The following is a 25,024-nucleotide window of genomic DNA, read 5'->3' as shown; positions in this document are numbered from 1 at the left end:
CTGCAGTTATTTTCTTACCCACTGAGTTACTCCAGAATTTTGTGTCTACCTGCAGAATTTAATGGTCAATTGCACAATAAAGCAACAACTTTTAAGAAAAGAAAGCCCCAAGAGATATTTTAAAGAATCCATTTAACTGATTTTTATCAAGTCAAGATTTCCAAAAAGAATTAGATAGCAAAGTTCAGCTGTGATTGACACTACACCACACTTGAGCAAACATGCTTCTGGTGGAACAGGTAAAACCGATCTACTTTTGGCTACAGTTCAACACAAAACATGATTGCCTTGGCCTGCCTCGACGGGGAATTTGGCTTTTAGATTTCTTTACATTTTGACAAATATGGAGTTCCAATACGCAACACTGGGCAAGGAAGTGTAAAGGGAAAAAAAAAAATCTAATAGACTGTAAACTTGTAGTCTGGGGATACGGCTTCCAAAGCAGCTGCTGTATTCAAAGCATTAGATCAAATGTTGCAAGATCGTGGACACAATAATCAATTAACGTGAGGAGTCGCATAAAGTTGGCTGGAGATTTTCAAATGGTACCAGTAATTCCACAAGTTACTATAGCAGATGAATTCAAAATCTCTATTCAATCATATATTTAACTTGAAAACCAACGCATTGCGTTTGAGAGACGATCCGCCTGCAAGAGAGGGTGCCTCAAATGAGGAAATAAAAGATGAAGATTCAACAGGAATCAAACTGATGAAGGACTTGGGCCAAAATTGTTACATCACTTCATGATCTGATTAAATCAGTTTTCCAAAATGTGATAAACAACTTTAGCACCAGAAACTAATGCAATGCAGCCCATGAATCAAGGTTTTAAAAAAAACAAAGTGCTAGAGTAACTCAGTGGGTGACACAGCATCTGTGAAGAACATGGATAGGTGATGTTTTGGGTCAAGACTCTTCTTTAGACTGTTTTTTTGGGGGGGGGGGAGGGGAAGAAAACAGTAATATAATACCGTGACACTATATTCTGCACTCTGTACTTGGTTGATTAATACTTTTTCACATGTGATGTGTCCCAGTGAAATTCTTTGTTTTGCATACCATATACAAAGAGTCGCCACACGTAGGGCATCGACAAAGTTACAAAGTTTTCTCTTTGCACTACCTGCTGTACTTATTTACGGCTTGATTGTACTGGTGTATAGTAAGACATGACTGAATAGGATACAAGCAAAGGTTTTCACTGTATTTTGGTACACATAACAACAATAAACCAATACTCATTACTTCTCACACTATTTTATCTTTCCCAATTTGTGGTGTATTTACCATTTTGAGTATTTGTGTTTTGGCAGCTGAGCCTTGCCGTAGTTCCGGGTATAAAGCATTGTGGGATACCTGATAACACTCTCTGGTGGTGTTGAAGTAAAGCAGCCATATGTTGTATGCTAACCTGTCTCACTCGTCAATTCTTATCATAATACACCACAGTTAAAGTTGGCGACGAGGATAAAACAAGCAGAAAATGCCTATCATAGGTTCCATAGGGGAGTTCGCCCCGAAGACAGAGTCTTGGTCGGCGTATGTGGAACGTTTAGAGCAGTTTTTTGAGGCTAACGACATTGCAGTGGAGAAGCAAGTAGCTACTCTGTTAAGTGTGATGGGAGCATCTACATATGGTCTGTTAAGGAACCTGGTGCAGCCGCTGAAGCCAAAAGATAAGTCCTACGATGACATTGTGAACATTTTAAAGACTCATTTTGAACCCAAGCCGTTGCTTATTGCGGAGAGATTCCGCTTTAACCGATGCAACCAGCGGGCGGATGAATCTGTGACCAGTTACGTTGCGGAGCTGAAACAGTGTGCAGTTAACTGTGAGTTTGGAGCGACGTTGAACGAGACGCTTCGGGACCGTTTTGTCAGTGGGATTTGTAACGAGGCAAGCCAGCGCCGGCTGTTGTCGGAGTCCAACCTGACTTTTGCACGGGCATTTGAAGTCGCCCTCAGCATGGAGACTGCGGAGAGAGACACGCAGCAGCTGCGGGGACACGAGGTACGTCCGAACCAAGTGCATAAAGTGGATGCGCACACGGTTAAGCAAACGGGGAGGAACTGCCATAGATGTAACGGCAAAAATCACAGCCCACAGGTGTGTCGCTTTAAAGATGCAAAGTGTTACAACTGTGGTAAAACCGGGCATATTAAAAGGGCATGCAGAGGAAAAGTGGCGGCGGCACCGACACAGAGCAGATATAAACGACAGACTGATAAAAACACAAAGTATGTGGAGGCAGAGGAAATAGTGTTGCCAATGTTTTCATTAGTAAATGGCAACAACTGTAAACAAGCATACCGGGCATGTTTTGTGGTTAATGGCAAAGAAGTCAAACTAGAAATTGACACCGGAGCTGCCGTGAGCATTATCTCAGAGGAGTTGTTTCAGACCACCTTTTTAAAGCAACCACTAAGGCTTGCTGAAGTCACATTGAAGACATACACAGGGGAGGTTATTCCTGTGTTGGGACAGTTTGAAGCCACTGTCAAATATGAGAGTCAGAGTGAGCAGCTACCAATGATTGTGGTAAAGGGAGCAGGACCAGCTTTGTGTGGAAGGAACTGGTTAAAAAAGCTCACCTTAAACTGGAAAGAAATTAAACATGCCAGTGACAAGTCTCATCAGGAAGACATAAAGCATATTAAGGAGATGCCTCACCTGACATCAATACAGGATGTACTGGAGTTACACGCTGAAGTGTTTAAAGATGAACTTGGCACTCTGCGTGATGTCAAAGCAACAATTCTGGTGGAGCCAGGGGCCCGCCCAAAGTTTTGCAAAAGCCGTCCACTGCCATTTGCCATGAAAGCACGAGTGGAGGCTGAATTGGACCGACTGGAAAAGGCCAACATAATTACTCCAGTCAAACATAGTGAATGGGCAGCACCCGTTGTTCCTGTTGAAAAAAAGGACCATACCATCCGTCTGTGTGGAGATTACAAACTCACTGTAAACCAAGCTGCCACTACAGAGACTTATCCATTGCCACGGATAGAGGAGCTGATGGCAACCCTCAGTGGAGGAAAGGTGTTTTCAAAGATTGACCTCGCCTCAGCGTACCAGCAGGTACTTCTGGAGGAAGAATCAAAAAAACTGTTGACCATTAACACACACCGAGGCTTATTTGTCTATAACAGACTGGCTTTTGGTGTGAGCGCAGCACCCTCCATCTTCCAAAGAATCATGGAGAACCTCATGAAAGATCTGAATGTAGTGGTGTATCTGGATGATCTCCTCATCACAGGAAAAACTGAACGAGAGCATCTGCAAAACCTGCATAAAGTGCTACAGAGACTGCAGGAGAGCGGACTGAGAGTCAGGGACGCAAAGTGTGAGTTTGGAAAGAAACAAATCGAATACTTGGGTCATGTGTTAAACAGCCAGGGCATTCAGCCGTCACCGGAGAAAGTCAGAGCAATAAAGGATGCACCAGCCCCCACCTGTGTGAAAGAGCTGAGAGCTTTCTTGGGACTAGTGAATTATTATGGACGGTTCATGCCCAACCAAAGCACCGTGCTTGCTTCCCTGTACAGGTTGCTGAAAGACCAGGTGTCGTGGGAGTGGAAAAGTCGAGAGCAGAAAGCTTTTGACAAGTGCAAATCGCTGCTCACAGGTGACAAGATCCTGGTGCACTATGACCAAAAGCTTCCTCTCACTCTGGCCTGTGACTCCTCAGCGTATGGCATTGGAGCTGTCATACAACACAAAATGCCTACAGGGGAGGAGCGCCCCATCGCCTTCTCATCACGCACATTATCCCCTGCTGAGAAGAAATATTCTCAGATTGAGAAAGAGGGACTGGCGCTCATTTTTGGTGTAAAGAAGTTTCACCAATACCTGTGGGGGAGGAAATTCAAACTTGTGACTGATCACAAACCCCTGCTAACACTGTTTGGAGAACACAAAAGCCTGCCTACCATGGCTGCAGCTCGAATCCAAAGATGGGCAATAATTCTCTCTGCCTATGATTATCACATTGAGTACTGTGCCTCAGGGAAACATGGTAATGCAGATGGCCTCTCAAGAGTTCCGCTGCCTGACACAAACGACGCAGGGACCACAGCCATCACTGACAGCGTATACACACTGTTAACTGAACATCTTGAGCAGGCTCCACTGAACGCAGACCAAGTGGCACGTGCAACACACACAGACAACGTGTTGTCAAAGGTGCTGAAATTTGTCATGGATGGCTGGCCTGCTGAAGTGGATGAGACTCTGAAAGCTTTCCACACGCGTAGATGTGAACTTTCAATAGAGCGAGGATGTGTCCTGTGGGGCACCAGAGTGGTGATTCCTGAAAAGTTGAGAAAAACTGTTTTAAAGGAGCTGCATTCTGGCCATCCAGGAATTGTGAAAATGAAAGCACTAACACGCAAGTACGTATGGTGGCCTAAAGTTGATGCAGAGGTGGAGCAAGTTTGCAGAGCATGTGAGTCATGTCAATTGGAGCAAAGGATGCCTCGTCAGGTGCCTTTGCATCCATGGGAATTTCCTGGCCAGAGCTGGAAAAGACTACACATAGACTTTGCTGGTCCATTTTTGGGACACACTTTCATGTTGGTGGTGGATGCTTACTCCAAGTGGTTGGAGGTGTTTAAAATGTCTAGCATCACATCACAAGCCACTATCACACGACTGAGAAGACTGTTCGCAGCTTATGGATTGCCGGAGCACATTGTCACGGATAATGGAACGCAGTTCACGTCAGAGGAGTTTAAAAACTTCATGCAGCAGAATGGAATCCTTCATTCTACAAGTGCTCCTGGTCACCCTGCCTCGAATGGCCTGGCAGAACGGTACGTTCAGTCATTCAAGGGTGGAATGAAAAAGCTGACACACACCGCAATGGATGTGGAGGACAGGGTCTCCATCTTTTTGATGCAGTATCGCACCACACCAAACTGCACTACTGGTCAGTCACCTGCTGACCTGTTTCTGAACAGACACGTGCGCACCCGTCTGGATTTCATCCGTCCGGACACAGCAGCCGCTGTTCGTAAAAAACAGTACAAGCAGAAGTTTCACCATGACCTCCGTGCAGCAGACAGGTGTTTCTCAGTGGATGACCCAGTGTATTTATACAATACGGCTGGGGGAGGACGCAAATGGATTCCTGGAGTCATAGTGGATCAAACAGGACCGGTGTCTTACAAAGTACAAGGAGGAGACACCGACATCACCTACAGGAGACATGGAGATCAGCTGAGATTCAGAGTCATGGGAGATGGACTGGATCAGGACACTGAAAACTCAACCACTGACACTTCTGCACCGAGCCAACCCGCACAGCCGGAGGACATGTCATCATGCAGCGAGCCAGGGACTGTGGACCGTACAGCTGCAGCTGCTGCGCCGCTGAGTCCACGCCGATCATCAAGGGTCAGGAAGCCTCCAGACCGCTATGTCCCTTAAGCTTCTTTTTTTTTTTAAAAGGGGAAATGTTCGGCATGAAGGACTGTTTAGTTGTTTAAGTTGTTTTCATTAATATGAACACACAGATGGACTGAGACTTGTTAAAACTACAAGAGGGTCTCTAGTGATAACAAGTAACTTTGCATAGTAGTAATTTTGGGAATGGTTATTGTTAGTAATAAGGCACTTGCTAATTTCAGTTATTTAAGATTACCTTCATTTTAAAAAGGGGGTAATGTGGTGTATTTACCATTTTGAGTATTTGTGTTTTGGCAGCTGAGCCTTGCCGTAGTTCCGGGTATAAAGCATTGTGGGATACCTGATAACACTCTCTGGTGGTGTTGAAGTAAAGCAGCCATATGTTGTATGCTAACCTGTCTCACTCGTCAATTCTTATCATAATACACCACACAATTCAAATAGGATTAATTCACCTGGCTCTGCAAAGTTTCTTAAAGGATTATCACCCATTACCCAGCCATTATGGGCCATAAAGTACACGGCCTTTTCTGGCTGATACATCATTGGCTCTTCCTTTTCGAATGGCACCTCTTCAAAATCGTATGTAAAGTACCTGTATGTAAAAGTAAGCATATATTTTTAATAAAGTTACCTATTTTACAGGGATCAATTCAACAGGAGGGCTTAATTCAATGTATCAATAACATTCGAGGCCAATTTTCTTCTAAGATAAAAATTCATTATCCCAACCAAAGACTAGACAAACTTGCATTTAATTTTTTCCACTGAATTCTTACGTTGAATACATGCACTGAAATTTGGAGCTGTTCTTTGCAGACTTCTCCATTAGAAACTAAATAGAGCCAACCTCAATTCATTTTGTGCTTTAGTCATTATTATTTAGATCAAAATGATTTCTAGCTTACTGATCCCAAATTCCAGAATTGAAAGTCCAATGTGCCAAGTCATTTTTAGAAGGTATTTGAATATTTATTGTCTTACCAATAAAGTACAATATATCATTGGCAATTGTGATCTTTGAATATGAACTATAGTTTAGTAAAGTGACTTAGAATCTTTTTCAGTAGGAATAATTGTGTAATTCTAAACTAGCAAAAATACTGTGCGGGTTTATGCTTAGTGGTTTCTAATGACATGATCAATGTACCTCGTTACTAAAGGATCATTTTCTGTAACAGGACCAAGTTTGGGCCCGTGGCCTGCTAGACGTTCATAGGTTATCGTCCCCAATGTGCAGTTAACAGCCTGAAAGTACATAATAATTCGCCGTTAGTGTTCGATGACAGTTGGATGCAAAAGAAAATTCAGTCAGGGAACATAGGAGAGAGGCAGTGTCGAATAAAACCTACCTGCTCTTGATGGCTATGTACTTCTTGATAACGTTCCATATTTAACTCTTCTATTCTTCGAAAGACCCAGCCACAGCATTCATCTATCTCATCAGGGCTATCACTTTCAAAAGCAAAGAAGGATAATTTGCAAAGTAATCCTTATATTGCTAGGAACTTGAATTTCTAATTGCAATTTATGATTTTGAGACACCCCGAAGCATTTTTTTTTCCATGCAGTAAATAAATGCAGTCATTTTTTACTGATTAAGTCTCGATAAAAGCAAGAAAATAATGATTAGACCACATGTTTTGGGGAAACACCTGTGGTACAGTGAAGACCAAAATATTGATCCCCCTACCAGAGACATTCCCCTTTGTTTTCACCTCCCCATACTTTTCCATACCTGTTTTCTAAATTTTCCAAAATATGTTGATCCAACATAGTCCCAAAGTGTACTTGGTTTCTCTCTTCACTAAACTACCTAACCTCCTGAATATTTCCAGTTTTTTTAATAAACTTTTATTTGTTTTTAGAAATTGTGGTTGATGGATTGACTTTGGACAAAAGATCAAAATAACTACTTCAGAATCATCAACTAATTTTGCTAACTAAATCACACTTAAAACACTTTAAAGAAAAATAAATAGACTAATTGTGTGACTATTTTCACGTCTCGTGGAAAAGAATAATTTGCTTACCCATGAGGCACAAATATTTTCAATAGTAAACTCATATTAACAACGCAGCCAAGTCTTTTAAAGTCAGGATCCTGGATAACCTTTAGATTCTGTTTAGTGTCACATTTCTTCTTCTCACCTTAAACAGAGAGGACAGATTTAAAAATTGTGAGCGATACAAACCAACAAATTTAATGCTAAATGCTTAAGGAAATGTCACCAAATATATTGGAGGTCACATCCAAACTTATCTCAACATGACCAATTAATTGTATATAATAAGCAGTCTTGCGTTGGCAGTACCATTGATGAGTATATTGCGGAAGTCAGCAACAAGTTTTTCAACATTCACTTGAAAGAATTCCCATAGACGCAATTTGGAAAAAATGTCCTCCCAGATGATTTGACGAATAATCTGTCAAAAGAATAAAACATTATTACACCTTCAGAGAGCGACAATGAATGGACAACAATGAATTGATCTAACTGCTGCAAGATGCACTGAGCCATGTCGACTAGAATATGTTCCAAGCAAGTTCCAGAGACGTCAGTGAGTTCGCGGAAGCGGTTACGGACTTCATTGCAACAATAGCCGATAACATCGTCCCCACGGTAAGGGTTAGTATCTTTCCTAATCAAAAACCCTGGACAGGTCTATTCGCGTTGCCTTGAATGCTCGCACCGCTGCTTACAACTCTGGCCTGGCATCCAGCAATATGGATGACTACAAGGTAGAGTCCTACCGACTGCGAAGGGCAGTGAAGGACGCAAAAGGGACTGGATAGAGTCGCAGATGGAGCAGCAGGACACCAGATGCCTTTGGCAGGGTCTACGGACTATAACTAACTACCGGTGCAGCCCCCCCTCAACCAGATGTGCCGGCACCTCCCTAGCTGATGACTTGAACTCCTTCTACGCACGATTCGAGACGGGCAACATTACCCCCAGCTCGCCGTCTAACAACGCCAGCGTGCTGGCTAGCGAGGCTGGAGGGGGATCCACCGCTGGGGGTGTGCACACATTCTCGGTGTCCGAGCACGACGTGAGGAGGGCTCTGACGCGTGTGAACACGAGGAAAGCTGTAGGCCCAGATGGTATACTGAAGTCTTGTGCTACTCAGCTTGCTCCAGTGCTCACAATATTCAACCACTCCTTGGCCAAGTCCGTGGTCCCTGCATGCTTCAAATGATCCATCATCGTGCCAGTGCCAAAGAATGCCTCTCCAGCTTGTTTGAATGACTACCGACCGGTGGCCCTCACCTCGGTGGTCATGAAATCCTTCGAGAGGCTGATCAAGAACCACACCTGTGCCTTCCTCCCTTGAAATATGGACCCGCTGCAGTTCGCATACCAAACAGATCCACGGATGATGCGGTCTCCCAGGTTCTGCACACCGCTCTCTCTCATCTTGACAGCCAGAAGGGGGGCTATGTGAGGATGCCATTCATTGATTTTAGTTCAGCTTTCAATACAATAGTCCCCACCAGACTTGCTGAGAAGCTGCTGAAACTGGGGCTTAACACTCCCCTGTGTGCCTGGGTTCTGGACTTTCTCACCGCCAGGCCCCAAGTGGTCAAGATGGGGAGACACACATCTAACACCCTCACCCTGAACACAGGATCCCCCCAGGGTTGTGTCCTTAGCCCCCTACTGTACTCCCTGTACACACATGACTGTGTGGCCAGGTTCAGCTCAAACTCCATCATCAAGTTTGCTGATGACACTGTGGTGGTGGGCCGGATCTCCGATAACGATGAGAAGGCCTACCGGGAGGAGGTGGCTGATCTGGCATTCTGGTGTCAGGACAGCAGGCTCCTCTTGAATGTCACAAAAACTAAGGAGCTGATTGTGGACTTTAGAAGGGAACAACATCTGAGGACGTACACGCCACTGGAGATAAATGGGATTACTGTGGATAGGGTGAGCAGCTTTAAATACCTGGGAGTCCACATCACAGAGGATCTGACATGGACAACACACATTGCCGCACTGGTGAGTAAGGCAAGGCAGCGCCTTTACTACCTCAGACAGCTGAGGAAATTCAGAGTCTCTCTGAGGATCCTTCAGTGCTTCGACTCTGGGGCTGTAGAAAGCATCTTGTCCGGCAACATCTCAATCTGGTTTGGGAACCGCTCTGCCCAGGACAGGAAGGCTCTGCAGAGAGTAATGCGTTTGGCTGAACGCACTATGGGAACTACACTTGTCCCCCTGCAGGACCTATACATCAGGAGGTGCAGATCCAGAGCCAGCAACATTATGGGGGACCCCTACCACCCCAGCAACAGACTGTTCCGCTGTGAAAACAGAGAGGGTGAGACGGAGTTTCTTCCCACAGGCCATCATGACTTTTAACATATCACCAGGGACTAATTTACTGTATTAATTTATTTTTTGTGTTGTGTCTTTAAAAAAAAAAAAAATCTATTCCGTTTTGTAGTTTTAGCACAATCCGCAGGCATTCACTTTCATTTCACTGCACATCTTGTATGTGTATGTGAGAAATAAAGTAGACTTGACTTGATGAGCGTAACTATTAGTGTTGCATACAAGCCTTCTTCCTTTCCACCAAATCTAACTATATCCACTTCATGCAAGCATCCAGGTTCTCTATTATTGCTTGCATGTAATTTACCTCATCAATACCATGCAGAAGAAAGTTCCACATTCTAGCCTAACATCCTCTGCAGAAAGAAGTTGCTTCTGAAATATTTACAAAATCAATTTGTGACTATCAAATATTTAATGACCTCTAGCGCAGTATGGATATGACTATTTTGTTTACAAGGTGAACGCATACACAAATCTTTAGTTTCATAATGATCTATTTCACATAAAATGTTTTGCCAATTTACTTAAAACCTGTCCAACCTACGTCAAAGAAATTACATTTTGACCATTGAAAAACAAAATAACAATCACTGCTTCACTTAATTTATATAATTCAATACAAACCTTGCTAGTGTTCTTCTATATGATTGGGTGCAATTACCTTTTTTTCCTGAGCAACACTATTGAAAAAGGTGCTATTTGGGCTACTCAGTTATGGTGGGGGATGTTAAAATGGGGAAGTTGGGTTTAATACTTCTAGGTTCAGGGACAAGGTACTCCCCTACCAATTCCAAAATAAAATTCACCCTCCACTTTTTCACAACCAGCATGAAATCATTGTTGAGTTACACACAAACTTGGTTTTAGTTGTGCAAGGCAAATTCCTGGAAGTAGTAAAATCTTTGCATAAGCAAAGAGAAAGATGCTTACCTTTATGCAGAAAGATATTTTGAAACAATCACTTCGTCTGTACAGATGTGGTAAAGGAAGAAAGGAAAGTGAACTTCATCATGTACTTACATTAAGGTGGTGTTCATTTTCAATATGAGCAGGTAGTCCTCTGTCCTGATACTTTCCTTTGGCCACGTCAAGAGATAAATGCCACAATGCTCGGTCTAAAAGCCATGCAGGTTTTAAATGAGGGGAATTCAAAACGTTGTAGGAACATTCTGGGTGTTTCTTCAGCCAAGGGCTGTTGGCAGCTATTGAGACAGGAGGGGGAAAAATATGAACACATGCTCAGTGTTTTTTATTGATATTAGAATGATTAAAAAGTTTAATATACTTTTGCATGTTATAAACATATCAGTAAAAAAACTCATCTAAACTATAAAAAAGTAACAAGCAGACCAGTGTTCGCACTTTTTTTCCCCCCCAGCAAAGACAGACAATAATTCACTGGTTTACCTGACCTAATTTCTTTCCCTCTCTTCTAAGGTGTGGATATAAGAAAAATTGGAATGAATATAATTAAAGATTTTAATTTTTTTAAAGTTAAGTTAAAAGTATGAACGACTGTTTATACTGAAACTTTTTTTTTTTTTTAAATTGGAAGTCAAAGACAAGTTAGTTTTAAAGCAAAAGTACTGTATAAATGTCACCCACCCTGACCACCTAGTTTGTCACATTATTATAAACTTTTTTTTTCAGATCTTAACAGGAACTAAGTACAATTAAGAAGAAAGTGAAACATAATCAAAAATCAACCTTTCGGTATTTCCGGTGCAGTTAATAAGAAACTGTCAATTCTAATTATGTTCAGAAAAAAGGATCTAGTGCATAACTAAAATATTCATGTCCGTCTGAAGGTCAGTTCTAACTTGCCATTTAAAAAGCAGAGTATCAAATTAATGCAGCAGCTTGACCTTTACCAAAATAAATCGAGGTCAGTCACTGCAAGCACTGACATTTTCAACAGTAGTGCATAAAGTAGCCACCGAAATCATTGCTCTTTAAATAGATATATTCACCTTTAACATTTTAAACAACCTCAAACGAGAGGGCATAGGTTTAAGGTGAGAAGGAAAGATTTAACACAAACCTGAGGGGAAACTTTTCCCACACAAGAGGGTGGTGAGTACATGGGATTAGTTGCTAAAGGAAGTGGTTGAGGCAGATATAATAACAACTTTAAAAATATATCTGAATAGGAAAGGTTTAGAGGGATAGGGGCCAAACACAGGCAAATGAGACCAGCTTATGTAGGGCTTCTTGGTCGGTATGGACAAGTTGGGCCGAAGGATCTATTTTTGTGCTGTACACTGCACATGACCACCTTCAATAAGCTTATTAAATGAAAGCCTCAAATCTCCTTTCTATAACATAATTTAAGGTGACATTTATAAATGATTTATAAATTCATTTCAGATATCATATACAGCAAAGCTATTTGATCAAGTTCAAGGTCTTTCAGCCTTAGGTTACAGTGTCAATGTGGTTACTAACCTAATAATCTAGAAACGAGTGATCTAATGGCACCCTTTCCATTATAAAAACTGGTTATAACAGTCAGGGAGCATCTTTGCACTGTGATCTGATCATGTTGGTGTGGCAGCCAAGAAGACACACCAATGCTTCTATTTCCTGAGGAAATTCGGCAGGTTCCCAGTGACATTTACAAGCTTCTACAGATGCACCATAGAAAGCATACTGTCAAGTTGTATCACAGCTTGGTTTGGGAACAGCTGTGCCGAAGACCGCAAGAAATTGCAGAGAGTTGTAGATGTAGCCCAGTCCATCCCACCATTGGCTCCATCTACACTTTGTAGTGCTGCGAAAAAGCAGCCAACATAATCAAAGACTTGCCCCACTCCAGTCATTCATTCTTCTCTCTGCTCCTGTCCAACAGAAGGTACAGAAGCTTGAAAGCACTCACCCTATCAGACTGAGGAACAGCTTCTTTCTCTGTTATCAGGCTTTTGAATGTCCTTCTACAAGCTGGAGTACTGAACAATTTACCTCTACCCTCCTGTGGATATTGGACTTTATCTATGGTTGCCTTGCAGTGCAATGCTGAGAACTATATTTTGCACTCCGTAACTTCCCCTTTGCTCTTATCTATTGTACTTGGATTTGACTTAGATATAACTATTTATGTTATATCTAATCAGTTTAGATAGCTTGCTAACCAGGGTTTTTTTTAAACTGTACCTCAATACATTTGACAATAATAAACCTAAAGCTAAATATTCTCTGACGGTCACTCATTTACCACAAGATGTTGATGCATCTGTTAGCACTGCTATCTCAGAGCTCCAGCAATGTAGCTTTGATCCAGCTGTATTTGTGAAGTTTACACATTCTCTATTTAACTATGTGAATTTCCTCCATTGCTCTAGTTTCTCCTCAAATCCCAACTGCGTTCTGGTAATAGTTTAATTGGCAACAGTACATTACCCTGTGTGCAGTTGTATGAGAAAATAATTGATGGAGTGGGGTGAGGGGCTGGGGGAGTTGATGAGCATGAGAAGCAGCATAAATTACAGGGAAATGAATGGTAGAATGAGATTGATACATAGATACATGAACAATAGGTGTAGGAGTAGGCCATTCGGCCCTTCGAGCCAGCATCGTCATTCAATGTGATCATGGCTGATCATGCACAATCAGTCTCCCCATACCCTTTGATTCCGCTAGCCCTAAGCTCTATCTAACTCTCTTTTGAATGCATCCAGTGAATTGGCCTCCACTGCCTTCTGAGGCAGAGAATTCCACAAATTCATAACTCTGTGTGAAAAGGTTTTTCCTCATCGCAGTTCTAAATGGCCTACCCCTTATTCTTAAACTGTGGCCCCTGGTTCTGGACTCCCCCAACATTGGGAACATGTTTCCTGCCTCTACCCTGTCCCTTAAGAATTGTATATGTTTCTATAGGATCCCCTCTCACCCTTCTAAATTCCAGTGAATACAAGCCCAGTCGCTCCATTCTTTCATCATACGACAGTCCTGCCATCCCAGGAATTAACCTTGTGAACTTACGCTGCACTCCCTCAATAGCAAGAATGTCATTCCACAAATTAGGAGACCAAAACTGCACACAATACCCCAAGTGTGGTCTCAGCAGGGCCCTGTACAACTGCAGAAGGACCTCTTTGCTCCAATACTCAACTCCTCACTTTGAAGGCCAACATGCCATTAGGTTTCTTCACTGCCTGTTGTACCTGTATGCTTATTTTCAGTGACTGATGTACTAGGACTTGTTTGATGGCATTGCTCTGAATTACAACATGGCCTCGATGGAATGATTGGCCTCTTTCTATGTCATTTGAAAATAAAGCAATAGAGAAGTGTATAATGTGGTCCTATGCCAGGCCAAGGAATACAGGTCTAGAATGAAGGTTGCAGAACGTGATCACTTCATATTCATAGAGTCACACTGTTGTGTCTTCGGGTTTGATGTCCTGATAATAACGACACAATTCAGGTTGTTTCAGTTGCCTTAATTTACTCCTTTATTCAGCTCCTTGCCTGTGTGGCGTAGTGATACTGAAAAGTGCTTACATACCTAATCACAGTGTGTGTGTGTGTGTGGTGAGTGTGCCTGATACAAAGTAGTGCAGGAGGTTGGGACTGCTACAATGAATATGTAGCATATGTAACATCCCCCCTTCTCAAAAGAAAAGAATAAAAGTTAGTGACACTAGAGGATTTCCAGAGCGAGGGTGGCAATCCTGTAGCAGATACCGTGGGATTATTCTGCCCACATTCATGGCATTCTGCTTTCTACTATACTACACAACAAAATATATAATGGCAGCTTGTTTTCTTTCAGGTAGTGCGTAGCCAGTCAAGAGTCATGTCTTGGCGTGACTTGTGACTTGTCCCTTCCAGTGCTAGCGATAACGCGCTGGGGGTAAGATGTTGCTCCTGGATCTAGTAGATCTGGTTGTTGCCTGCAGTGTTGCACTCGATGTATTGGTGACTTGTTGAGTCGTTTCCTGGCCATTGGTTGGTGCTGGTTGACTATATAACTCACTGGTAGCAGTTTGTGAGAATGTGTTGTCATCAATGGCAGGTGTTGCTGCTGCTGTGGGTGGTGTCCTAGGAGTTGCTGGTGTTGTCTTTGAAGTTGCAGGTGTTGACATTTCAGGTGTCGGGCGGATGTGAATTCTGTTTCGTCTCAACTGCCTGCCCGGTTCTGTCTCTATGATATATGATTTTGGGGTTCCAGCCCTGCTGGTGATTTGTGCTGGGGTCCATTTCTTTGTTATTGGATCCTGAGCATGTACGGTTTGGCCTTGAAATAGTTCAGGCAAGTACTGTGCATTTTTGTTGTATTGTTTCAGCCCCTCCTCCTGGGCAGCTGCCAATTTTGCCCTTGTTTCTTCTTGGTCGATAGGGGGTTGGATTTTGCTTGGCAGGGTGGTTTTGTATTTCCTGCCATTTAGCATTTCTGCAGGAGACTTCATGTCAGCCTTTAGTGGAGTTGCCCGTAAGGATAATAGTGCCAGGTTTGGATCCTCCTTTGCCTCTCGGCATTTTATTAGTATTTTCTTGGCTGTCTGTACTTGCCTTTCAATAAACCCATGGCCCTTTGGGTAATGTGGTGAAGATGTTGTGATTTTGAACCCGTATTCGGTGGCCAGCTCTCTGAATTCCCGAGATGTGAATTGGGTTCCATTGTCACATACGATCTGCTCAGGTATTCCTTGCTCTGCAAACAACCCTCTAACAATTGACACAATTGTTTTAGCTTTCAAGTCCTTTATGTTTCTCACAAATGGGAATTTGGAGTAGTAGCAGGCCATAATCAAATACCATTGCTGGTTCTCTGTGAACAGGTCTGCTCCGATGGTTTGCCATGGCCGGCTTGGGATATCACTGGGTGTCATTTCCTCCTTCTGTTGTGAATTCCTGTATTTTTGGCATATGTGGCATGTAGATACCAGCTTTTCTATGTCCTTGTACATGCCTATCCAGTACACAGCGGATTTAGCACGGAGTCTGCACTTTTCCATTCCTAAGTGTCCTTGGTGGATCTTTTCGAGGATTTCTTTTTTCATGGACTTGGGTATGATGATTCGTGATCCGGCCAGCAGGACTCCATTCTCTACCGAAATATCATCACGGATGGTCCAGTATTCGCGGAGGATAGGCTGAACTTGTTGTCTCTTTTCTGGCCACCCCTGTATTACCATTTGGGTGAGGAGCTGGAGTTCTTCATCTCTGGCTGTTTCCTCTTTAATCTGTTCCAGCTTCACGCTTGTCACACTCACAATGTGGTGGATCTTTATGCTCAGCCCTTCCATCTCTTGTTTGTCATGTGTTGATAGTCTGGATAGGGCGTCAGCTAGCAGCAGGTCTTTTCCTGGCTTGTATCTGATGTTGTAGTCGTAGCTCTGTAGCCTCAGTAATAGTCTCTGTAGTCTGGCTGGTGCTTTGGTGAGGTTTTTTTTTCCGATTTGTTCTAGAGGGCGGTGGTCTGTTTCGATGTCGAAATACCTTCCATATAGGTAAGTGTGAAATTTCTCGCAGCCATAGACTACTGCTAAGAGTTCTCTCTCTATGTTTGCGTACCTTGATTCTGTAGGAGTGAGTGCTTTGGATGCATACGCAATAGGTCGGCCATTTTGTATCAGTACTGCTCCAACTCCTCTCATGGAGGCATCAACTTGGAGTGTTACAGGTTTCTGTCTGTCATAGTACTGCAGGATCGTTTCTTTGCTGATGAGTTGTTTTAATTTCCCAAAATCTTGGCTATGTGAAGCACACCAATCAAATTCAGCGTCGTCTTTCATCAATTCACGGAGATTTGCTGTATGATTAGCAAGCTTAGGTATGAAGACTCCCATGTATTGTATGAGCCCTAGGAAACTTCTTAACTGTTTCTTGTCTTTGGGTTCCTCCATGTGGTTGATAGCATCCACTTTTGTAGGGTCCGGTTTCACTCCTTCTGCAGAGTAAATCAGTCCAAAGAATTTGCACTCCCTTTCTTTGATTATGCATTTGTCTGCATTGAGCTTTATGCCGGCTCTTCGAGTTTTTTCCATAGCCTCATGGAGGTTGTAATCATGCGTGTTTTCATCTCTGCCGTATACTTGGATATCATCTGCTATCCCGATTGCCCCGTTACAGCCTTTGTATGTTTCATCTATTTTCCGCTGGAAGACATCTTGACTCACCTTCAGCCCGAATGGGAGCCTGTTGAATCTGAATCTGCCAAATGGCGTGTTGAAAGTGGTGAGCATTGATGACTTCCGGTCTATTTTGACGTTCCAATATCCATTGCTAGCATCCAGCTTGCTGAACACCTTGGAACCGGCTAGTGCGGGTGTGATCTCTTCAAGGGTTGGAGTTGGATAATGGTCGCGCTTCAATGCATTGTTCAGATCCCTGGGATCAAGGCATATCCTTAGTTTTCCGTTTGGCTTTTCTTTGATAACAATTGAATTTACCCAATCAGTTGGTTTAGTTATTGCTGTGATGATGCCCTTTTCTTCCATTTCGTTTAGTTGTTCCCTTAGCCTCTCTTTCAGTTCAAGGGGAACACGGCGGGGTGGGTGGATCACTGGCTTCACACTGGGGTCTACTGTGATATGGTATTCGTATTCCTCAAAACAACCAACGGTATCGTCAAAACACTCTGGGTACATGTCCATCAATTCTTCTTTGTTCCTGATGGGCGGCCGGTTTTTGATGGGTATGTTTCTGTCAATTCTGCAGGAGTTTGTCTTGATTTCATAGTTGATTGACACAATCTTCAGTCTTTGGCACGTGTTCAGGCCGAGAATAGCAGGTCCTTTCGATTTAGTGATGAAGAAGGGGCATTTCACTTCTTTCCCTTTGTATGTTCCTGCTATGATTATTTTGCCTAGCTGTGGGATTATGGAACCTCCGTATGCAGCTAGGACTACATCGCTACTTCCAAGGATTCCTTTCCTGACGCTGCCATCTTTTGTCATGTGTTCAGGGAATATCTTTCCGTAAAGATTGACTGGTAAGATATTGCTCTGGGCTCCAGTATCAATTTTGAGCCTTAGATTAATCGTTGTTCTTTTCTTTCCCACTTTTTTCTGTAGTTGTATTATAGTATATGCTTCCTCTCTGTTGCTATGTGTTTTGCTGTTTCCCATTTCGTGGACGTCAATGGTCCCAACGGAAAGGAATTCTTCCTCAGAGGTATCTGAGGTTATCTCCTCTTCCTGTTGGACGTGTGCGTGTATTTGTTTCCTTCTCGTATTTCTATCGTTCTTTGACCATTGCTGCTTTGGCTTGGTGCTGTATGATTTTGTTGACCTACACATTTTCTTCCAGTGGTTAGGCCTCCCACATGAGTTGCAGGTAGTCCCGTATGCTGGGCACGCCCTGCGATCATCAAATGCATGCTCTGTACCGCAGTTCCAGCAGCTTCTTTGGCTTGCTTGTTTGTTTGCATGCCTAGAAAATGTCTGCTTTGGAGCCTTTAAGGTGGAGCCAGGGTCACGTTTTGAGAGAGCGTCTATATTCACTCTGGTGCTGCTCTGAGATGAGCCAACTTGAAGGCAGAGGGAGGACATTTGTTTCCTTGTGGCTTCGAAAGCTCTGGCAGCATCTACGGCGTCTTTTAGGTTGAGGGTGTCTTTCCCTATTAGGGACTTTTGGACCTCTTGGTGGGCGCACCCCCATATTAGCTGGTCGACAATTCTGTCATCTTCATCACCAAATCTGCATTTCTTGGCCACGTTCCTTAGTCTCGAAAGGAAAGTGTCGGTTGTTTCTTGTGGGTCTTGTCTTAGCCCTTGGAACTCATACCGATGGATTCTGTGGTTTGATTTGGGCTCCATATGGTTCGCAAACCTTTCAAGGACTATTCCCGGATTATTGCAGTCAGGCTCTGTTAAGCTCCAACTGTTAAAAATGTCTAGACCCTTCTCCCCGAGCCATAGTAAAATATAACTGACCTTCTCTTCATCTGCAGTTCCTTTCAGGAAGCTTTTAAATGCCAGCTGGCTCTTTTGTTTGAATTTCTTGAACGCCTCCACCACATCATCGGCGTCCCAGTTCATCGTAGGGTGGAGGCTCATTGCTGCTGTGGAGGCCGCCATCTTGTGTTGTTAGGCGGGTGCACAAAAAAAATCAATTTCTCTGCAGCCGCTGTTCCTAATTCACAATAGCGATTCACAATAGCGCGGGTTTTTACTCGAAAGTCACCGCTGCCACCATGTTGTGTCTTCGGGTTTGATGTCCTGATAATAACGACACAATTCAGGTTGTTTCAGTTGCCTTAATTTACTCCTTTATTCAGCTCCTTGCCTGTGTGGCGTAGTGATACTGAAAAGTGCTTACATACCTAATCACAGTGTGTGTGTGTGTGTGGTGAGTGTGCCTGATACAAAGTAGTGCAGGAGGTTGGGACTGCTACAATGAATACACGGAAAAGGTTTGTAAGAAAGGACACAAGCTTGGTGATGGCACAATGAGAATGCATTTTCCAGAAAAGATTGTCACAGTTTATTGCACAAACGTGCACTGAGGCCCACATTAATGTCTAAAAAGTCACTGCCATTGGGGTTTCTCGATGAAAAAGTGTGGATCACCTAATCAAAAAGTCGTGTATTTTTAAGGCACTGCTAACAACACTGTCCATTCACAGATTTTATTACAACTTTAAATTTGTAAAGCCAGTGCACCTTGAAAATATTGAGACTCAACAGGCATGAAGTAGTTCCGACCAGAAACTTTGCCTGTCCATTCCCTCCTCTGCCTGATCTAGAACCTGGCGAGTTACTCCAGCACTTCGTGTTTTGCATTAAAATGCATCCTGGGAGTAATTCTGGATACATTTTGAGAATTATAAACCAAAAGCTGATATGCTGATCATAGTGCTGATTGAGAATGACATTGCTGCCCTTCCCCGATTTTTTTAAATTCCAAACACTTAGACTTCCCTGACCAGGTTGCCTGGATTAAGGTAATAAGTAATGAAAATGAACTGCAGATGCTGGTTTTTGCCAAAGATAGACACAAAATGCTGGAGTAACTCAGTGGGTTACTCAGTGAGTAACTCTGGAGAAAGATGCTGCCTGACCCGCTCGAAGTTACTCCAATATTTTGCGTCTCCCTTGATTGAGCTGTTTGCCATGGTTTATTGCTATGGTCAAGGGCAGCAATGGCGTTCAAAATCTGTGGAAAAACAACAAGATAAAAAGTATGGGCCTGAGATGCTTAATGGGAATGAAAATAGAATTCACCGACTTTAAAGACAAACCTTAGTAGAAAAAACTATGCTAAAAAAATAGAAACATTGTTTTTTACTTCATGCTTCATTTTCCCCAACACGAGCTCAGAATTTCCCCAACTTGTTACCTGTGTGATTGTAGACCACATCCGTTATGCAGAGTACTTTCCATTCATTCTTTAACTTCTCCACCAGCCTTGCAACGTCATTCCAATTGAAAGTTTTGTCAGCCCGCGAAAATTCAGGGTTTAGTTCCAACTGGTCAGCTAAGGAATAACATGACCTGGATACTCCAAGAGTTTGCGTTGGTGTAAAATGGATCATATTATAACCTGTTAAATAGAAAATTCTCAAATTAAATAGATTCAAATAAATTACCGCAGGACAGTTGATTTCATACGCTATTAAGTGGAAAGCATTTCACTCCTCGTTTATTTCCATTTTTGGATAAGCAAGTATGATATTGGCAAACATATCAGTCATATAAAATCAAAGGTGTTAAAGAAGCAACCAGATAACCTATTTTGGCAATGCTATTAATCTAAAGTTGAATGCAAAAAAACAGAAACATCTCTGGTTTTCTTAGGATCCTATCAGACATCTGCCAACGGCACTGCGATAGAGATGAAGGCAACGCAGATTAGAACACTCATGAACACATTATCTTGTTTGGCAACCATCATATAAAAACAGCAGAGTAGTCCAAGCCCAAGTATAGCTTGACAAAACCCCAACATTTCAAAGATGGCACAAATTCCTTTCTAAATGTTATAGGGTTGGCGGAAAATTCAGAAATTCCTTGTTTAGAGGCAGAGTACAAATGGTTAAGTTTGGAATTCATGGGAGTGACACTCTTGCAGATAAAAGTTTGATATTTGAAACCACTCTGACCAGAATCCAAAGTTAATTTTAAAGAATGAACTTTATTGCAACAGCAGGTGAGAAATCCTATCTAGTAAGCAGTTTTAAAATACCACGAGTGACCAGTTAAAGGACACCAGACAGTTTGTACAAATACTCTGTCGAAAGAAATGGCTTTAAACAGATGGACTTTTGATCCCAAGTGTTTACAGAATGTTGTATTTGCATCAGAACTCAAGCACTGCTAAGCTAAACTAAACAATGAAGCTAGCTTTGAAGGTGGTGGTGAGCTACCTTGAACTGTTGCAGTACTTCTGGCAGAGATACTCTCACAATGTTGTTGAATAGGGAGTAACCGCAAGATTCAAACAATGAAAATGAAGAACGGACAATGTATTTCCAAACACCAGATGATGCAAACTGCAGTTGGTGATGTCGCCATGCACCTGTTGCCTTTGTCCTCCTTGACCGTAGAGATCAGAGGTTTTGCGAGGTGTTGTCCGAGGCAACTAACTGCAGCATATTTTGTAAACTCCACACATTGCAGCCACGGGGGTGATGGTGTTGGGGGGGATGGATGAGAGAAATGTCAATGAAGAGTAGTTACTTCTAGAGGGCATTGAGCGCTCCAAGTGTTGTTTTACAAAGTTTATCATGAACAGAGAGAGGAAGCTAGAAATAGACGGGAGAGAAGGGCACTTGTCTGAAGAAGGGTCTCGACCTGAAACGTCACCCATTCCTTCTCTCCCGAGATGCTGCCTGACCTGCTGAGTTACTCCAGCATTTTGTGAATAAATCGATTTGTACCAGCATCTGCAGTTATTTTCTTATACTAATTTCCCCCCACTTCTATACTATATTCAGTGGTTTAAGAAAACCCTCTTTGCAACAAAAAACAATATAATCTTGTACATCTTTAAGTTTGAATTGTTTATTGATATTGCAAAATAACCAATTTTTTAAACAGATTAACTAATGCCAAAATTTGTTATCTATTAATTTTATGTTTTTTTTTTTAACCAACATGTTTTAATATATTAATATAAAATGTTTCATTACTGGTGAAGTGTCCTTCCTTTATTTGATGCAAAATGTTAAAGTTGACTGGGGGGTTATATGTAGATATAGTAATGGAGGACAAATTACATACATTTTGCAATAATCTTCTCCCACGTTAAGAAAGTCACTTTTTTATATCTGCTTGTGTGATTGACAACTATGTAGTGGGTCTGGACGCAGCAGGAATCAGGCAAGACGCCAGGTAAGGATTTACAGTAATTTTAATGTAGCATCAGAACATTCACTCCAGTTTCCTGCACGAGTTCACTCTAGCCCCTTCAGGCAAACTCCGTAGCTCCTGACCCCTCCCCAGCCCTGTCCACTTCGTGCCGAGGGGGATGACCCAGGGAGTGGCCTAATCCCCGGGCACCGCCACAACTACCTAAACCAGGAATAGGATTTGTTTTGTTTTTGGATTTGGATCGACTTAATAGTGCGAAAAGGCCAAGGGGTTGATGTGACCACAAACTCATTTTTCAATTGGAAATATAAGTGGAAGCAAATCTGAAGATATATGCTTGATGTGTCAGAAATAAGATGTTTTAAATAGGATTTAAATGCACTGCCCAATAAAAAGGCAGATATAGAAGTCAAAAGGAATTGAATTATACTTATTCATAATTTATTTTGGGGGATAGAGTAAATGCATCATTGGCAAGTTAAGTGTGCAGGAGGGAACTGCAGATGCTGATTTAAACCAAAAGACACAAAGCAGGCAGGACAGGCAGCATCCCTGGAGAGAAAGAATGGGTGACATTTCAGATCGAGACCCTTCTTCAGACTGAAAGTCACGGGAAAGGGGAATGAGAGATATAGACAATGATGTAGAGATATACAACAAATGAATAAAAGATATGCAAAAAAGTAACAATGATAAAAGAAACGATGAGAAATTTAATATTTACTTTAAGTCATAATTTTTAGTGATCAGGATGAATAAACATACAAAGTAAAGTTTTTTTTTACAAATTAAATAACGACAAACCAGGTAAAAATCACAACTGCATTTCATAATGTTAAATTTGTATTTGGTACCTGCATAGATCTTCATTACCTGAGTGTTTCGAAACGTTTAGCCTATCTTCCCATTCATCCAATGGTCCCAAACATTTGGCCAAGAATGTCTGGGCACATATGCTATCCAGTGACAGAACTTGATTGTCATGTCCAACGTGCAGAATAGGATCTACGATCAGAAAGCCTGAACTTTCCTTTTGTTTGTTTCTTTAAATTAAAACAAAATTATGCAGTGAATCATTCTGTTTTCAATTGTTTTTAGAAATATATTGTTCCTGGGATGCTGAGATTGTCCGGTGAGAAGTAAGCATGCAAACTGAGTTTACACTCTCTTGTTTTAAAGAATGCAAACTGATTTTTAAAAAAACATATACAATTCTTATGAAACCGAGTAAGAAAGATGCAGGAAGATGGTTTTCCCTGGCTGGGCGAGATATAGAATGAAGATTCGTAGTCTTAAGAGATTGGTCATTCAGAACAGGGAATTCAGAGAAAAAAAAATCCTTACCCAGAAGGTGAAGAATCCTTGGGATTGTGGGCTATGGAGGTTCAGTTGCTAGACATTGTCAAGATTGATCGATAGATTGTTTGATATTTGGGGGATTAAGGAGTTGGCACATGAAAATGGCACTAAATTAAAAGATGAGCCATAATCTTACTTAATGGCAGAGGAAGCACACAGTATAATCTTACTTCTATTTCCATTTTTACTTGCCCAATATATTAATTGCCAAACGCTCAGAGAAGTCAACTGTAAAAAGACACAAAGAGCTGAAGTAACTTAGCAGGTCAGCCAGAATCTCTGGAGAACATGGATAGGTAACGTTTTGGGTTGGGACCCTTCTTCAGTGCCGTTACTCCAGCACTTTGTGTCTTTTTCTAATAAACCAGCATTTGCAGTTCCTTGTTTCTATGAGAAGTCATCTGCAATACTTTCCAAAACCATGTTGCTGTTATCAGGCAGCTGAACCATCCCACCAATTAGAGCGCAGTCCTGAGCTACTATCTACCTCATTGGAGACCCTCAGACTATCTTTCATCAGACTTTGCCATGCAGTAAACATTACTCATGTTATTCTCTTTATCATGTATCTGTACACTGTGGATGGCTCGATTGTAATCATGTATTGTCTTTCTGCTAACTGGTTAGCACGCAACAAGAGCATTTCACTGTACATGTGACGATAAACTAAACTCAACTCAGAATATGGCCCAGAATGGTTCAGCAACTTAATAAGAGCATATTGGAGGGCAAAAACAATAAGAGTTGTGAAATAAGTTACTTGAATTTTATAAATAGGAAAGAAATCTTCGTTTAAGCTCACCCTTCGGTAAAATGAAATTGAAATGATCCAGACATCTGCAGATTGATTGCACAGTATTTATCAGAGTCATCTCCTCCTGTTGTATTCTGCCATTTAAGCAAATTAAACTGATACCGTTCAAACTTTTGTGTGTCTGGCGGATAGTTTGTGTGCACATGGATATCTTTTCCTTGTAAAGACGGACCCAGGCGAAATTGTAGTTCATACCCTGAAGACAAAAGAAATTGCAACCGGTGTTATTTTGCTTGGAAGTGATCTGTCTCATCAGCCGAACTACCACAGTAATTCTCCTAAAGTTGAATGCAGAAATTACAATTACAAGACAAATTGCATGGTCTTGAGCATTACAAAGAAAATAATCAATAATTAATGTTAGCTCAGCATCAGCAGAACAATTTTCTTGATAAAAATACATCCTTATAGAACACAGCAGTGAAGACTCACATTTACATGACACAACCATGGGTGTTTACAGCTCGGCAGCAGATCAGTACGTTGTCAAATCCACCTTGGCTGCATGAAACAACATTCCAGCTAGTTGCAATTCCCTCACTCTTTCTCAACATCTGTGCAAATTCTTTCCAATATTTATCCAGCTTCCTTCGAAGTGGTGTAAATGAATCTGCCTCCATTGTTCATCTAGGCAGTGCATTCCAGGCTCCAACCACCCTTCCTTCTAGCTCTGTCATGTCCTACGCAGCATGGACCCCTCCGTTAAAGCTTTTATACTGGTTGTAATTAATAAAGGTTCGTTACGACTTATTTGCTGATGCTGCTGCTGAGGATATTAAAAATAATCCTTGTTTTTCCAGTAAGGCCATGGGACCTTTTACATCCAACCTTAACTGAACCAGGA

General features: G+C 42.0%; 1 protein-coding gene across 4 annotated transcripts in view; it reads right to left on the bottom strand.

Moving 5' to 3' along the window:
• LOC144598311 (glycogen debranching enzyme-like) overlaps positions 1-25,024 on the bottom strand; it is an 80,389-nt gene that overhangs the window by 45,495 nt on the left and 9,870 nt on the right. For all 4 annotated transcript variants that reach the window (XM_078408295.1, XM_078408292.1, XM_078408296.1 and 1 more), the window contains exons 3-11: positions 24,169-24,376; positions 22,881-23,050; positions 20,035-20,238; positions 10,771-10,952; positions 7,726-7,837; positions 7,444-7,561; positions 6,763-6,865; positions 6,561-6,658; positions 5,866-6,005 (exon numbers count right to left, since the gene is read on the bottom strand). In XM_078408295.1, coding sequence (XP_078264421.1) covers positions 5,866-6,005; positions 6,561-6,658; positions 6,763-6,865; positions 7,444-7,561; positions 7,726-7,837; positions 10,771-10,952; positions 20,035-20,238; positions 22,881-23,050; positions 24,169-24,376 — 1,335 coding nt within the window. The remainder of the gene's footprint in view (positions 1-5,865; positions 6,006-6,560; positions 6,659-6,762; positions 6,866-7,443; positions 7,562-7,725; positions 7,838-10,770; positions 10,953-20,034; positions 20,239-22,880; positions 23,051-24,168; positions 24,377-25,024) is intronic.

This window comes from Rhinoraja longicauda, chromosome 11 (assembly GCF_053455715.1).
Source record: "Rhinoraja longicauda isolate Sanriku21f chromosome 11, sRhiLon1.1, whole genome shotgun sequence".
Lineage (NCBI taxonomy): Eukaryota > Metazoa > Chordata > Chondrichthyes > Rajiformes > Arhynchobatidae > Rhinoraja > Rhinoraja longicauda.
This window is presented reverse-complemented; position numbering and strand designations above follow the sequence as displayed.